The sequence below is a fragment of the Sinocyclocheilus grahami genome, unplaced genomic scaffold (genome assembly GCF_001515645.1).
Source record: "Sinocyclocheilus grahami isolate Dianchi unplaced genomic scaffold, SAMN03320097.WGS_v1.1 scaffold399.1, whole genome shotgun sequence".
Lineage (NCBI taxonomy): Eukaryota > Metazoa > Chordata > Actinopteri > Cypriniformes > Cyprinidae > Sinocyclocheilus > Sinocyclocheilus grahami.
In genome coordinates, this window is record NW_015505578.1 from 522,850 (window position 1) to 539,587 (window position 16,738).

General features: G+C 36.5%; 2 protein-coding genes across 4 annotated transcripts in view; one reads left to right on the forward strand and one right to left on the reverse strand.

Moving 5' to 3' along the window:
- Positions 1–9,956, forward strand: part of LOC107550494 (guanine nucleotide-binding protein G(k) subunit alpha-like) — a 19,816-nt gene extending 9,860 nt beyond the window's left edge. Inside the window, exons 3-9 of the mRNA XM_016231785.1 lie at positions 1,228–1,369; positions 1,984–2,141; positions 4,062–4,190; positions 4,274–4,403; positions 4,907–5,060; positions 7,258–7,468; positions 7,743–9,956. Coding sequence (XP_016087271.1) covers positions 1,228–1,369; positions 1,984–2,141; positions 4,062–4,190; positions 4,274–4,403; positions 4,907–5,060; positions 7,258–7,448 — 904 coding nt within the window. The 3' untranslated portion in view covers positions 7,449–7,468; positions 7,743–9,956. The remainder of the gene's footprint in view (positions 1–1,227; positions 1,370–1,983; positions 2,142–4,061; positions 4,191–4,273; positions 4,404–4,906; positions 5,061–7,257; positions 7,469–7,742) is intronic.
- LOC107550493 (guanine nucleotide-binding protein G(t) subunit alpha-2-like) lies at positions 9,518–16,738 on the reverse strand. Of its 3 annotated transcripts, none has more exons than XM_016231783.1 (10): positions 16,576–16,738; positions 16,289–16,465; positions 14,339–14,381; positions 13,609–13,750; positions 12,905–13,062; positions 12,412–12,540; positions 12,059–12,188; positions 11,467–11,620; positions 10,588–10,799; positions 9,518–10,332 (listed from the first exon to the last, which is right to left on the reverse strand). In XM_016231783.1, exons 2-9 carry the CDS (start codon positions 16,404–16,406, stop codon positions 10,609–10,611), a joined length of 1,065 nt encoding a protein of 354 aa, XP_016087269.1. In that variant the 5' UTR covers positions 16,407–16,465; positions 16,576–16,738; the 3' UTR covers positions 9,518–10,332; positions 10,588–10,608. The 3 variants fall into 3 exon arrangements, with proteins under 3 accessions (XP_016087269.1, XP_016087268.1, XP_016087267.1); XM_016231782.1 differs by having other exon boundaries at positions 16,289–16,470; XM_016231781.1 differs by having other exon boundaries at positions 16,289–16,737.

Sequence of the window (16,738 nt, forward strand, 5' to 3'; positions counted from 1 at the left end):
GTTTGATGATCTGAATCTTTTAAGTGTGACAAATATGCAAAAATTTAAAAAACCAGGAAGGGGGCAAAAACCTTTTCACACCACTGTATATATATATATATATATATACACACACGCACACACACAGAAATATCTGTATATGCTGTATATGTAACTCTTCATATGTACAGTGGTGTGAAAAAGTGTTTATCCCCTTCCTGATTTCTTATTTTTTTGCATGTTTGTCACACTTTACACTTTGATGTTTCAGATCATCAAACAAATTTAAATATTAGTAAAAGATAACACAAGTGAACACAACATGCAGTTTTTAAATGAAGGTTTTTATTATTAAGGGAAAACAAAATCCAAAACTACATGGCCCTGTGTGAAGAAGTGTTTGCCCCCCTGTTAAAACTGTGGTTTATCACACCTGAGTTCAATTTCTCTAGCCACACCCAGGCCTGATTACTGCCACACCTGTTCGCAATCAAGAAATCTCTTAAATAGGACCTGCCTGACAAAGTGAAGTAGACCAAAAAATTACCCCCTGTTTCACACAGGGCCATATAGTTTTGGATTTTGTTTTCCTTTAATAATAAAAACCTTCATTTAAAAACTGCATGTTGTGTTTACATATATATATATATATATATATATATATATATATATATATATGAAGAGTTCATTTTGCAAAAACAGATTTTTTAAAATGTTTTTTTATCCTGCATTCCAATTAATATCAATGAAACTGCAGTTGGGTTGTTTTGATTAAATAATAATAACTAAAAAACACAAAAAATAAAAAGCTAATAACAAAAAAACCCGCTAACTAACACAATAAAACACAAGAAAAAACATGATTTAATAAAATTAATAAAAATGGAGTTATCTATTTTTGCAAATAAATTCTTCATATCTAATTATTAGAACATATATACAAAGTTTATAAATTACTAATAATGTAAATAATTGTAATCAAATATAAAATTATCGTACATAATAAATATTTGAAACTAAAATGTGTATAGAAATTAATGGTTATATGGCCATTCAAGAAATCAAATTTTTCTCTGAACTGAATTTTTTAGTTTGTGCAGCACCACCATTAGAATTCATCATCAAGGCCGCCTGTGCACACAGCTTAGAGGGAATGTTACTTTCAGTTATTATTGGATCTTGCTGATTTAATTGTTTTGTTTGATGTGCAGTAGATGTCGTTATATGGTTTTTTTTTTTTTACGTAAGGATCATTCATGAAGATGGCTACTCGGATGAGGAGTGCAAGCAGTATAAAGTCGTGGTTTATAGCAACACTATTCAGTCCATCATTGCCATTATCAGGGCCATGGGCCGCTTAAAGATCGACTTTGGGGATCCTGCAAGAGCGGTAAGATTAAGAAATAAAGACACTTCTCTAGTCTAGACTGTGTAGTACTGGAATTTGAGTACAGTGTTGCCTATAAAATTCACCCTCTGGTCAACCCAAACAGAGTGTAGTACTTGGAAAAATGTTTATTTTTTCAGTCTTCCCAGGAAAAAAGTATTTCGGATCATATATAAAATCATGACGCTATGTACCACCATAATTGGTCACCATATCTAAATAGACTAAGAACCCAGTGATGTTTTCCCACGATGTTTTTCATCAAATTAACATGAAAGAATTATATTATATTCAGCTATATGCATAAAAATAAATAGCAGTATTTACCCACATATGTTTGAACTAAAACAGGAGGAAACATTTGTGATGGAAACGATAAATAATTTTTTCAGTTCAGAAAGAAATTATATTATAGCTGAATTGAGTACAACAACATAATAGAAATAAATAAACTATAAATTTAACAAATTTGTATTTCTAACTGCTACCACACAAAAATAAACATCTAGCATAGCTAGTGTAGCTTCAATCATGAACTTATGAGGTATATTTGAATCAATCAGTCAAAAAGACTCTGTTTTCAGACTATCTTCTAATGTTGTTCTGGTTAACATCAGGACGATGCTCGGCAGCTCTTTGTGCTCGCCGGCACTGCAGAGGAAGGAGTCATGACCCCTGAGCTCTCAGGGGTCATCCGCCGGCTGTGGAAGGACGAAGGAGTGCAGACGTGTTTCGTCAGATCACGAGAGTATCAGCTCAATGATTCAGCAGCCTAGTAAGTGCACTTGAGTTTTTGGTTTAACTTTAGCAAATATTATTTTTACTTACAGTACATTTGGTTTATTGTATCGTAATTTGTCTCCAGAGAATCATGCTTTTGTTTGAAGTTTGTTTCCTAAATGGAAAAGATTCAGGTCGAGGCACAGTTGTGCGGCTGATCAAGATCCATCTTCCTTGTGCAAACTTGTTCAGCATTTTTTACCTGGTAGATTCCAGCTCATTGACTGTAGGGAAATTTGGGGCTTTCTGAATTGCACAACTTGTTTCCCTCAGATTTTTCCATGTTACAGTCATTCTTGCGCTCTGTTTTCAGCTTTGGTAGCCACTAAGAATGTTTCCATTGATAATAATCAAGAGCGAAGTTCTTTCCTCTCAGTGAACTCATGCTTTCATGCAGCGGAGCTATAGAGCTGAATCTTCTAGTGAGAGAGAAGCTTTATGCTCCTGTGTTATAGCAAAATCAGAAGGGTGGGTTGTTGTGATGGAAACATCTATATTTTTGCAACAGCAGTGCTTTGGTAACATCAGGCCTGTATTGCAGTGATTCTCATTTTTGCACCCCCTCCCCACCAATCAGCCAATCAGTATTTATTTCTAAAGCACATTTAAAAATGACACAGTTTGACAAAGGTGCTCTGCACACCCAAAATACAAAACAATTTGTGCACATATACAATAAAATACACAACACATCACTATCCATTTCAATGCATCTAAGGACAGTTATATGCAAAAGAGTAGAGATCCGTCTTCCGTTTTAAAACACTCAATAGAGTCACAGGATCCAATATGGAGATTTTGGGATTTCCTGAATCATTTGTTATTCCTACAATATTAGCAGAAAATATACACTTCAGTTCGAACGTTTGGTGTCATTGCAAGGATGCAATACATTGATCAAAAGTAAGATATTTATAATGTTGCAAAAATATATTTAAAAAAAAATGCTTTTCCTTTGAACTTTCTATTCATTAAAGAAAATAATATATCCTGGTTTCCACAAACATATTAAGTAGTACAACTGTGAATAATGGCTGCTGAAAATGTAGCCTTTCGATAACGGGAAGAACATTTTAAACTATATTAAAATTAGTGCTGTCAAACGATTAATCGCGATTAATCGCATCCAAAATAAAAGTTTTGGTTTACACAATATATATGTGTATACTGTGCATATTTATTATGTATATATAAATACAAACACATGCATGTTTTTATGTGTCATATTTATGAAAAATATGTTATGTTTATATATTAAATGTTTATTTATAATATAGAATATAAATGTATATACATGTAAACCTTTTCAAAATATATACTGTATGTGTGTGTATTTATATATACATAATAAATATACACAGTACACAAACATTATGTAAACAAAAACTTTTATTTGGGATGCGATTAATCGCGATTAATCGTTTGACAGCACTGATTACAATTGAAAACAGTTATTTTAAATGGCAATATTTCACAACATGACTCGTTTTACTGTATGATCAAATAAATGCAGCCTTGGTGAGCATAAGAAACTTCTTTCAAAAACATTTTAAAACCTCACACTTTTGAATGGTAGTGTATGTATTTATGTTACGTCTTCTGTTAAATTAATAAAAAAGCATGGTTGCTCCAAAAAAACATAAAAATATATTAAATATGCATGCAGATCTCAGAACAGGTGCAACCTTTTTAAATGTGTTCCTTCCAACTGCTGAGACTGTTTACGTAATAGACACTGCATGATAATGCGGTAGTAATATTAACTCCCAAAGAAAATAAATAGGTTTTGATTTGGTGATTTGATTTGGTTTTTAAAATGTTCTTCTAAATGCTCTTTAAATCATCCTGACATTTTCATGGTTGTTTTTAAAATGGTTTCAATCAAAATGCTCAGTACGCTTTGTCTCTTGTCCAGCTATCTGAATGATCTGGATAGGATATCCCAGCCCACCTACATGCCCACTCAACAAGATGTGCTGAGGACTCGAGTCAAGACCACTGGCATTGTAGAAACACACTTCACCTTCAAAGAGCTCTACTTCAAGTAAGTACCTTTCTTTCTTTCTTTCTTTCTTTCTTTCTTTCTTTCTATGTCCTGATCACTGTAAACTGCTTGTGTCTGCACAGGATGTTTGATGTTGGTGGCCAGCGTTCAGAACGGAAGAAATGGATCCATTGTTTTGAAGGCGTCACTGCTATTATCTTCTGTGTGTCGCTCAGCGACTATGACCTGGTGCTAGCTGAGGATGAAGAGATGGTGAGTTTCCTTCATCATCCTGAAGTGAGCCCTATAGAACTAAATCAGAATGGCACACTAGTCTGTTAACAAGATCACGGGGCCAATTCATTTGATATGATGGATTAATGAAAATATATTAAAATATTATAATCACTGAGAAAAGCTACTTCCAGATCTCAGTATTTCAGTTCCACAGGGGATGTTCCATTTGTCCTGGTTGTGTTAAAGTGATTTCCTCATAGCTCCTGGAAAGGGAGCATAGTTTCCTCATGAGACCTAATTTCTTAAAATACACTGACTATTTTTCCATACAAGGATGATTTGAGGTTGCATATTGATTTTCAGTGGAGTCAATATGCACAATGTTATAGAATGAATTAACCCTTGATTCTACTGCAGCACTGTGTTTATTTATTTTTTTCATATGTACTTTTTGAAAATCTCAGCTCTTGCTTGTCAAACCAAGCAATGTCCAAACAAATGTAAACATTAGTCATGTGGTGATCTCGATGTGTCCACAGAACCGTATGCATGAGAGCATGAAGCTTTTTGACAGCATCTGCAACAACAAATGGTTCACAGACACATCCATCATTCTCTTCCTCAATAAGAAGGATCTGTTCGAGGAGAAGATCAAAAGGAGTCCACTTACGATATGCTACCCAGAATACTCTGGTGAGAATATTGTCCTTATGAGTGAAGGGATATTTAGTGGTTTAAATAACACACATGCATTAGTATTTGGCACTTAAACTCAGAGCTGAATTTATATGTGGTGAATGATGATGCACACTCAGGAAGAAGTTTGTTTCAGGACTGTAGGCTATATTCAACAATACTTGTATTATTCCTGATAACTTGATCTGTTTTTGGTTCAGTCCTGGAAAACATGAACTATTTGAATCATGTCTAAAATTAGATGGATCTGCAGATAATCAGTAAGTCATATTTTTACTCGAGCGAGCATCATTATATTGGTAGAGCCTTTAGGGCAAAAGGCAGAGTGCATGAGTTATTGCTTGTTTATAAAAAGTTATAAAATGAAGTAGGGACTATGTGAGGTTGAGTTTGAACAGCCTATCAGAGAAGGGGAGCTATCCGTTGTCTAAGCACTGTGGAAAAACCTCTGTTTTGTGTCTGCTAGTTGTCATCCTTCAGGGCTGGGAGAAAGTCTTGCCAGTTTGGAGATGTTTTAATGTCTCTCTCGGTCTTTATATTTTACATTTACAGATGTTGGTTTGTCCTCAGTGTATTTCATTGAAATCATTCATGTATGAAAAGTGGCTGGACCATTAGCAGAAACTTTTGCCTCACTTCATTTTTCAAAATGATGAATTAGTGTTGTTTTTCAATCTGGACTAAAAACCTTGAATCACTGAGATGCTTTAATATACTCCTCCAAAAATAACTGAGTATTTTTATTCTGTGCCCCGAATAATCATGTTATGTCTCGTTCATTGTCTTGTTCATTCTCCATATCCCCACTTAAAAAGTTGCTGGAGTAAGTACTGTTTCTATTTGAAATGTCTTTCAGTATGTAATACATTTATTTCTGTGATAATAAAGCTGAATTTTCAGCAGTCATTACTCCAGTCTTAAAGGGTTAGTTCACCCAAAAATGAAAATTAGGCTGCATTTTACTCACCCCCGAGGCATCCTAGGTGTATATGACTTTCTTTTTTCAGACGAATCCAGTCGGAGTTATATAAAAAATTGTCCTGGCTATTCCAAACTCTATCATTGCAGTCAGCGGGTGTTGCAGTGCTTCAGTCCAAAAGAAGTGAAATAAAGCGCATCCATCCATAAAAAAAGTGTCTCACACGGCTCAGGGGGTGAACAAAGGCCTTCTGTAGCGAATCGATGAGTTTTTGTAAGAAAAATATCCATATTCAAAACGTAATAATCTCTTTAAACTAGCGTGCGCCAACAGTTGTACACGGAAGCAGCTCCGGGCTGATGACATATGAGGTCAGCGTTGCGCATGCACCGGTGAGTCTCGTGAAAACCATCGTTTGTTAACAGGAGCAAAGGAAGCAAAGTTTCCTTACTTTAGCAAAGGAAAACCAGTCTCCTCTTGGCTTTTATAGAAATTCTCCGACATTCTTCTTTACAAATCCTCGTTTTGTGCTTCTAATTAGTGACCGTTGTTTTGTTTTGATCTCTCCCCTGCGCTTCTGTGTGCGCGTCACTTCTGAGTTGCGCATGCGCATTGCCGACCTCATACGTCATGCGCCCAGAGCTGCTTCCGTGTACAACTGTTGGCACACGCTAGTTTAAAGTGATTATTACGTTTTAAATATGGTTATTTTTCTTACAAAAACACATCGCTACAGAAGGCCGTTGTTCACCCCCTGGAGCCGTGTTAGACACTTTTTTCATGGAATGGGCGCTTTTTATTTCACTTCTTTTGGACTGAAGCACTGCAACACCCGCTGACTGCAATGATAGAGCTTGGAATAGCCAGGACAATTTTTTATATAACTCCGACTGGATTCGTCTGAAAGAAGAAAGTCATATACACCTAGGATGCCTCGGGGGTGAGTAAAACACAGCCTAATTTTCATTTTTGGGTGAACTAACCCTTTAAGCGTCACATGATCCTTCAGAAATCATTCTAATATGCTGGTCAAAAACATTTCAATGCTGAAAACACTTGTGCTGCTTTAATGAATAGAAAATTTAAAAGAACAGCATTTATTTGAAGTCTTGTGTAATAATTTAAATGTCTTTACTGTCACTTTTGATCAATTTAGTGCATCCTTGCTGAATAAAAGTAAAATAAATAAATCAATAAATATATTTTACCCCAAACTTTTGAACGGTAATGAAAATCACACAAATCTTACACTCATCTCTGTTGTATGACGATCAGGAACAAACACATACGAGGAGGCAGCAGCATACATCCAGTGCCAGTTCGAGGATCTGAACAGAAGAAAGGAAACAAAGGAGATCTACACACACTTCACTTGTGCCACGGACACCAAGAACGTACAGTTTGTGTTTGATGCGGTCACTGATGTCATTATCAAGAATAACCTCATAGAGTGTGGCCTCTATTGAAGCATCATCTGTCTGCTAAGGTAAGTGCAGCGAAAGAGAAAAGGGCCTACAGGACAGAATGTGAGGACCACAGTGGAGCATTTTCACAGTGTGCATATTTATCAGTGCATGTTTTCACAAGGAAATCATGAATCATCAATATTTGCACCTATTTTTTTTTCTACATTTAGAATATAAAACCATGCGCATTGAAACCCACAGACCCCTGGTAATTTTAAAAGCATGAAATGTGTTCATTTGAAATGTGTTTCATATATTTTATTATTATTATTAAGACATGTTTTTTATTTACAGTTATTTATGGAAGATTTCCGAGGTTCACTGACTGGTTGTTCCTGGTTTTGTCTGTTTCCTCTGTTGGCGAATAAGCGAGAGAGACTTCCTCCCCACTGCATGCACTCTTCACACTAAATGCAGTAGCTATGCCCATGGACATTTTTTCCCATATCATTCGTAATGACAATCTGTTATGGACATTATTTCTTTGCATGATACCACTATGCATAGATCATAATCCACAATAGACAGTAATATGTGTCTATGTACTAACCTCAGTTGCATCAAATATCTTTGTTTTTGTTTTTTTAACACAGCAAGCAGCAAGATTTTGATCTGAGTGCTTTTAATAACAATGTATCGGTTCTTATGGGAAAGTTACCATTTTGCCATGTCTTTCATAGCAGTTACTTCGCTAATTTATTCATTTTTAGGTCTGTCTTTAAGTTTGCATATATTTGCATACTTCTCCGAATTAAGCAGCTAGTGTGAGAACTATTGTTGTATATTGTGTTGTATTATTATCATACCTTTAGTAATTCACAGCCCAATCACACAGCAACAGTGCACTGTTTATTTTTTCACTAATTAGACGTGTCACTTTATATAACACTTTATATAACCTACTATTTTTTTTTATCTCTTGAAGACCAGTATAGGTGTGAACAAATGTTTTTCTCACAGATACATTTTTGAATGGTTCAGAAATAATGACCCTCTGTTGGGTCAAGAACACGTGGGAACAAATGCCATGAAAACAGAATATGATGGCCAGATTTTACAAGACTTGTTTGATGTGCTTTTGTTTAATCCTGTGGATTTCAGTATTTTTAAACAAACTGACACAATGTGATCTGGTTTTTAATACCTGTATTTAATCTGAAAAGTGTTGACATCAAGTCAGATGTAGCTTCCAGAACATGCCAAGTATGGTATTCCAATTCTGGTACATTCATGTACTCGGTCTGGATTCATGCAACAATCTGTGATTTCTTTACTATATCACTGTGCATTACTATTTCAGCTATTTGAAACATGAAAGTGCAAACAAACAACTAGCTTTAATGATAGCACTGAATCACTAATATGCTAATAACCTGGTTTGTTTAATTTTCTGAAAACTCTTTTTTGAGTAGTATTTAAAACCTGTTTTGTTTTATGGACTTTTCTTATCATATGTAACTCTCCAAAGTACAATGTCCACAATTGCTGCAGTTTTGAAAAAATACATATATAATCAAATTACCTTTGTTTAAGGAAACATATACAGTAGTATATACATAATCATGATCAGAAATGATCTACAACACTTGAGTTGAAAATAATCTTTTAATTTTAGTCATTGATGTTCAAACAATGAAGGCAAATTTTGACTAAGATCATACCTAAACGTATTTTATTTATCTTGTTTCAATGAGACTTTGTATCTGATCTAATACTTCAAATGTGCAATTGCCATCTTTGGATCTTTTATTTCCTATTATTCCACCATTTCTCTGATGGTGCCTGTGGCTCTAAATATTTATATATGTGTAGTCTCACAATTTTTCGACATCTTTAATACTCATTTTTGCTGTCATGAAGACACCTCTTTTTGATTATATAATACTCTTAGCAAAAAGAGTGTTTTGTACTGTGGTTCATTCAAAATTAGCTCTGACACAAAGGGTCTGTGTTTGAAAATCCCAATTAAAACAATGTAAGGTCAGTGTGTTGTGAAAGTAGCACAATTACAGTAGCGCCAATGGCCAGCCATTTAGTAATTCAACACCAGCAACCAGTGAAATTGATGCAAGTCTTTATTTCATGTGCCTACATTTACATTCCAGAACATCTCCACAAATTCAGACCTCAGGTTTTAAACAAAGCAACAGGCCATTCTAGAATTTTCACTTGTTACTGTAATACTGTATCATAAATATATAGATGTATGTCTCCATGTATATTTTATATAGAATCTTTTTTTAAACAGATTTTTTCCCTACTCTTATTTACAAACATTTGGGGCTGAAAAAGAAACATCTTTCATATATTGTGTGAGCTGGCAGAATTCAAACAATCATGTCTTGCTGATATGTAAGTTTTAACTCTCTCAAAGGAGACCAGATGCTGTACATATAAGAATGTTTCTAATTGCTACCATAGGACCTGATGGGGTCCCACTTCAATTTCTTTAATACAGCAACATTTAATTGCATTAAATTTACTTATCTTTTTCTGGAAATGAATGGAAAAAAACATCTAACAGTCAAACCTCTAGAGGTTTAACATTAAACACATTGAGAGGAAGCTTCTCCACAAGCATCAATAACTCATAGCATCAAAAGTCCCCTTTCTTTTGTAATCCTTCTCTCGTTGTCTCTACTAGTGGTTTGACAGGAAATGTGTTAGAGTCCCTTGGCAGGGCAGAGGCCATTAGTCTAATCTGGATCTAGTCTCTGAGGTTTGGTTAAGTTGTTGAGCTTGTTCTTTGGCCGGGGATCCGCTGACCACACTTGACTGCTTGCTGTAGAGTTCACCTTCGTGCCATCTGTGGATGTTCTTTTGTTACTGTAGCAACTTCACCAGAGTAAATCCAATCATGCTGGTGGGGATGGGGCAGAAAGATCTGGAAAAAGTCAATTATTAAAAAAATTCTTGTTGAAATGATTTAAAGAACTTTCTGAAATCCATCTACACTGGAAGAGTGGAAGTGTTATGCCATCTAAGCATGTTTACTACCACGGACCATGCTGATGTTAGAAGTATAGATAAAAATACTACTACTACTGAAGGCGATGGGAGTTATTTACTTATATAACGTTCCGTTTGCGTCCAGTGTAGACGGAGGAAGAATCTGCTTTGTTTTTTCTAGGGAACGTACCTTTGAAAAAGTAGATTGTGTTTAGAACAGACCGCAGTCCTTAAGGTTTTCTTTGATGATAATGTCTGTCACAGCGTTAAACACGATCTCGACATTCTTTGTGTCCGTGGCACAGGTCAGGTGTGCATAGATCTCCTTCACTCCCTTCTTCATGTTCAGATCTTGAAATTGAGCCTTGATGTAGTTGCTGGCATCTTCATATGTGTTTGAACCTGTAAAATTAGGATATTCAACATCATATTTGGTGGGCATATTCAATAAAAGTTGTTAAGACTGTTGTGCATTTGTATTTACAGTTCCGGTACCACCAAGTGTTTGCTCTGAGCTATGATGCTCATGCATACTGTTGAAGATGAAAAGTCATTTCATTCATTTACTCACTTTCATGCTGATCTAAACCTGTTTGACCTTCTATCTTCTGTTGAGATGAATTTTTGAAGAATATTCTGATGACTATTTCAATATAATGATGTGAAGATTTAAAAGATCGGGCTCAAAAGAAGGATTCATTTGTGAATCAGACATTATCTCATGAACGTGCCAAGGAGAGCTACATCTAGGGCAAATCAAGATTACTAACTTAAATTTAAATCTGTACCACACACAAAGCTATCATATGGTTTCGAAAGAGTGACAAGACCTCTTTTACGATACTTTTGTGGTTCTTTGCTGTCATTCTGTAGCTTCATAACCCCAGTCCTCATTTGCCTTCAGTTAATTTAAAAGAATGCCCAGGATGCTTTCTTTAAAAAGTTTAGAAGTTGTGTTCTACAGAAGAAAGGCATACAGATTTGGAACGGATTGAGGGTGAGATCATTCATTTTGGGGTAAATTACCGTTTAAAGGTGGTGTGTTTATTTTTATAGAGACCTCACTCACCATCATATTCGGGAAAACAGATACTCAGGTGGACTTTCTTGATCTTCTCCTGGAAAAGATCTTTCTTGTTGAGGAAAAGCACAATGGAAGTTGTGGCGAAGAACCTGTGGTTGCAGATACTGTTGAAGAGATGGAGACTCTCATGCATGCGGTTCTGGGGGAAACGTGGGAAATAAGACGACAGTATAAGTTGAGATGCACTGGTAAAGCTTAAAACATCAGTATCAAATCCATTGTTTGGTCTCTGTGATATTTGTAATGGGAATGATCTTGTGTTCTTTGCTGATTAAGGGATGTGTAAGGACTGCTCTTCTCTCTTTGAAATAAAGGTTCCAAAAAGAGGTTTGCTCTGCGATGCCATAGAAGAGCCATTTTTGGTTCCACAAAGAAGGTTTCAGTGAACAATTTTTAAAAGAACCATTTTTTCTTAGTGTGAAGAACATGTTAAAAAAATCAAAAGAACCTTATTCCACTATAAAGAATATTTTGCTCATTCGAAAGACTCCATAGATGTTAAAGGTTCTTTATGGAACCATTGACGGCAATGAAGAACCTTTATTTTAAAGAGCGTTGCCTAAAGATGAGCACTTACCACTTCATCATCTTCTACCAACACCATGTCATAAGCACTCAGGGCTCCACAGAAGATGATGCAAGTCACACCTTCGAAACAATGAATCCACTTCTTCCTCTCTGACCTCTGGCCACCCACATCAAACATCCTGCAGCCCAGTGAAAAATCATGAAATGGTTTCATTCAAAATGATGGTTCTTTTTGGTCTAGTTACACAAGATCCGCTGAAATCTACCTGACCCTCTCACATGGACAGTCACACATTTTAGGTCTTCTTGAGTTTTTTTACAGTAGCAATTTTTGTGGCTCTCAGTTTTAACGTAGAGTATGCACAGCAGTTGATTCAATCACATTAGCCAGGTAAGACACACCTGAAGTAGAGCTCTTTGCAGGAGAACTGTTCCTCAATGATACCAGTAGTCTTGACTCGAGATCTCAGCACATCCTGCTCAGTGGGGAGGTAGTCAGGTTTGCAGATTCTGTCCATTTCGCTCAAGTAACTGTTGGAGATGAGCCATAAATTTACAGACACACTTGAATTGTCCATCTGCTAAAGTCCTGAAAATCTCCAAAGCATAACAACTCTGTACTATAGAGGTGCCACAGCCCTACAGAGTTAGGCTTCAACCTTAATTAAACATACCTGATCCAGATAATCAAGCCCTTCAGGATTATTTGAAAACCAAAGGCATGTTTGTTGAAGCAGGGTTTGAACTAAACTCTGCAGGACTGCGACCCTCCAGAAGTTCTAACCCCTGGTGTTCTGCATTCCCATAATACAAAGGTAATTATGGACAATGTAACCACATCCTCAGGCGCCAATGAACTGTAGGTTTTGCTGTCCCTGTTGAGTGTTGTACTCACTATCCAGCAGAGTCGTTCAGCTGGAACTCAGCAGCTCTCTCAAACGAGGCCTGCACACCCGCATCCTTCCATAGCCTCTTGATGACGTCTGCCAGCTCTGGAGGCATGGAGCCCTCCTCAATGGAGTCAGACAGGTTCTGGAGCTTCTGACCGTCCTCCTGCATGACACAAAGAAATGGGGCACTGTTAGCCATCATGCAGTGAGTTATTAATTCTTTCTATTATTTAATAAGTCACGATAAAAAAGGAAGTAGCAACATATTTTCTTCCTAATTGTTGCATAAATCCAAGTGTAATGGATTATCGAGAAAAAAACCAAAGACTTGGTTCTATGCATCAGTTTTTGATTTGATTTTAAGATGTAGAGTTTTCAGGGGCAGGGTTTAAGCGATCTAAATGAAAAAAAAGAAAAGTCTATCGATTTCAATTAGCCACTAATATACACCCTGTAAAGGTAAAGAAGGTACACAAGGTGTACCTTTTGAAAGGGTGAAAACTTTTGTACCTTTTTTCTAGAGAGTGTAGATTGTGAACAGTTCATCCATGCATAATGTTTAATTTTTATAAATGTTGAAATGAAAACAGATTTCATTTCATGCCAAAATTGTGTATGTTATTGTGTTTCAACGTGTGCATTTTGTTGGCATGTGAATGTCTACACACTAATCATTGGTCTTTTTGTGCTTTGGAGCTGTTTTGCAGACCTGTGCTGCTGGTGACCCAAAGTTGATGTCCAGCATCTCCATGCCTCTGATGATGGCCAGAGCAGATTGCAGGATGTTGCCAAAAATAATAGTTCGAAACTCCATTTGTTCTTCTTTTGTATAACCACCTTGATGGAGAATTCTTGGGGGGAGCAACAGAATGTTTTGATTAAAGTTTTGAAGCTGAGTACTGTACGTACAGTACATATACAGGGGAGGCTTCACATTCACTACCATCTGTTGGTCACGCATTAGTATTACACTCTTAAAAATAAAGGTGCTTAAAAGGTTCTTCACAGCGATGCCATAGAAGAACCATTTTTGGTTCCGCAAAGAACCATACAGTCAAAGGTTCTTTAAAGAACCATCTCTTTCTTACCTTTTTATAAACTGAAGAACCTTCTTTCGCCTTCTTTTTGTGAAATAGAAAGGTTCTTCAGATGTTAAAGGTTCTTTATGGAACAATTTAGACAAAAAGGTTCTTCTATGGCATAATGAAGCAGCACCTTAGTTTTTAAGAGTGTACAAGGGGTACAACATTGTATGCACTGACATTTCCCAAATGCACACCAATTGTTAAAGAAAATTTCAACTAGAATGCATGGATGAGATTTTAATTTCACTTCAGGTTGGATAAAATATATATCCTGAATTCTGTGCTTCCACAGCCTGTAATACAAACAGACTATTCTGAGCATACATTTTGGATGTTGCATGTGTTTAAACTCACTTCATCTGTTTTACAATGGTGCTCTTCCCTGACTCACCAGCACCTACAAGACAAGAAAAATATGATGCAGAACAATGTATGAGCAACAAAAGAACAAATGAGGCGCCCTCAAATGCTCTTAAACTGAACTTCAGACAATCTTCCATCTAAATACCCTCTATGACGTTTAGCTTTTAAATTGCTAGTAAATTTCACACATAATTACAAAGACACAGTAAGTAACACACTGAATTAAATGTGAAGTTTTGAAGCCGAAAGACTGAAATAGTGTTTTCCTGTAAAACATACTCCAGTGATTTTTGAATAATTTTTTACAGTGTACATGATGGTTACTGTAGGTCTTACGCATTCCATAGTGCCTGAATTTAGTTATTTGAATTGTTTATTTTCTGCTCTGTGGATTTAGATTTTAATAATGAGGTCAATGTTAAGCGGTAGATGATCTGTTAAGAATAAACTAATAGATTGTCATTGATGGCCAGGTCAGAGGAAGGCTCTTTAACCTGCTTATAAAGTGACCCAATTGGATTTGTGTTAGGGAAAGCCTCTCAGAAGATCACTGACAATTTGATTCATCTTGGAGCTTCAGTCAGTCCAGGGCAAGGGGGTGGGGCTTAACCGTCTCCCGTAGCAACTGTCACTCTTACGGGCCCTTAACTGTAGCCGTAAAAAGAACGTCCGTCATCCCAGGTGGTCCGTTCAATGCTTAGTTTAGCAACTAGATTAAATTATGCTGTCTACTTCCTAATTCTCAGGTGTGAACACATATCAGTACCATTATTACCACACTCTTTGGCTTTTATTGTGCAAAAAAGTCTAAAGTGATTTGCTAATTTATTGAGAAAACTCATTTCGATAATTTACTACACAGAGATGGAAGAGTATGCATCTATAATAAATTTTACTTCTTCTAATTTAGTATTTCAATGTTGTTATTATTATCTGAGAACAGCAGGTTATGAACTTTCCGTTCAGACAGGAAGTGACTTATCAAGCTGCAAGAAATCAGGTCGGTACTTAATCAATGCATCTGTCTCACAGTGATTTGCTGAAATGGCTCACTGATGTAAGGTGTCTTGATGTAATAAACTGTTAGGAGCACTCAAACTGGCCTCCTTCGCTTTCCGTTTCCATTGGAAGATAAACTGAACCTGAGCTTAAGAGGATCGGGGCTTAAATCATCACATTAATCGGATTCTGGTCTTATTGTCAATATGCCACAATTCACAGTGTTCCTCAGGTTGTGATCTTTTAAGGCGACTTCATTTGCAGTGAAAATGTGGATGTGTAGCTGAAGTCAAGCTGGAATTGAACATTTTAAAAGCTAATTTAATATAAACTTTTAATTAGACAAAGATCATTCATGTCAAAAATGGTTAACAGAAAAAGAGCTGATGTGCATCACTTAATTCACATGCAAAATCATCTGAAATGCATTAGCACTTGCTAGTGTTGTAAACGCCATCAAATAGGTGTTATATGGTGCAAAATGGCATAATCATTTGTAAAAAAACAAACAAAAAAAAAGTATGTAATCTCTGCTGCATTTTAATGCTACCGCATTATGAAGACAAACATGACAACTGATTACAATTGTGTCATTTATAATATAATTACATAACCCCTTGTTGTCTCAAATCCTTTGTAAATCAGATTTGTCGTAACGCTCTGCCTCAAGTGCATCTATAAATCTTAATCCCTGAAAAAATCAGATAAACAAACTTTCTCATAGTGTTGACTATTCTGATCGGTATAAGTTAATGTCAATCATCAAGGATGCATATATCTTATGTTCAGAAACAATTGAAGTTCTTCTAAGATGCTAAGATCTGCAGCAACTTCTTCCAACGTACTAGTAGTGACCACCTGTTGCAGGCACTCATTCTGGATGCAGAATCTCTTAACTCAGCACCAGTGGACTGAGGAATCAAACAAACACCAATTTCTTACCCAGCAGCAGAAGTTTGACAGTTTTTGCTTCTTTATCAGCATCTTCCTGGAGCTGTTTTTCCAGCTCTTTGGACTTCTTGGCCATTTCCTTATCCTCTGCACTCGCTCCGCTACCCATCTCGTCGTCTGACGCTTCCCTGTCAAGTTCCTCAAGGAAAGAAATTTTGCCGGCTTCCCCTGTGCTTTGCGGAGAGAGAAATGGATACAGGTAGCCCTGTACTTCGGATCACGTGGCAGGAGGAGGGTCGCAAAAGTGTTGATTCCACTTCTAGGTGTGACTGACCTACCTCGGGATGGACGAGTGGATAGAGACAGGCACAGAGACTGAAGCGGAATGCCTTGCTTCCTCCTTTGGTCGCTCTATCCCCTCTAATTCCTCCTTGTCCACCTCAAAAGTCTTAGCTTAGGATTGGGGAGGGCTTTGCTGATCTTCCTGTGTGAACCAGCCAA

Excerpts from the sequence above, each read along its gene's own strand:
- LOC107550493 (XM_016231783.1), bottom strand. The coding sequence starts at position 16,406 with ATGGGTAGCGGAGCGAGTGCAGAGGATAAGGAAATGGCCAAGAAGTCC. Across the intron at positions 14,382-16,288 it reads TGTCAAACTTCTGCTGCTGG|GTGCTGGTGAGTCAGGGAAG; the intron begins GTAAGAAATTGG and ends CTTGTCTTGTAG. Across the intron at positions 13,063-13,608 it reads TTGGGTCACCAGCAGCACAG|GAGGACGGTCAGAAGCTCCA; the intron begins GTCTGCAAAACA and ends TGTGTCATGCAG.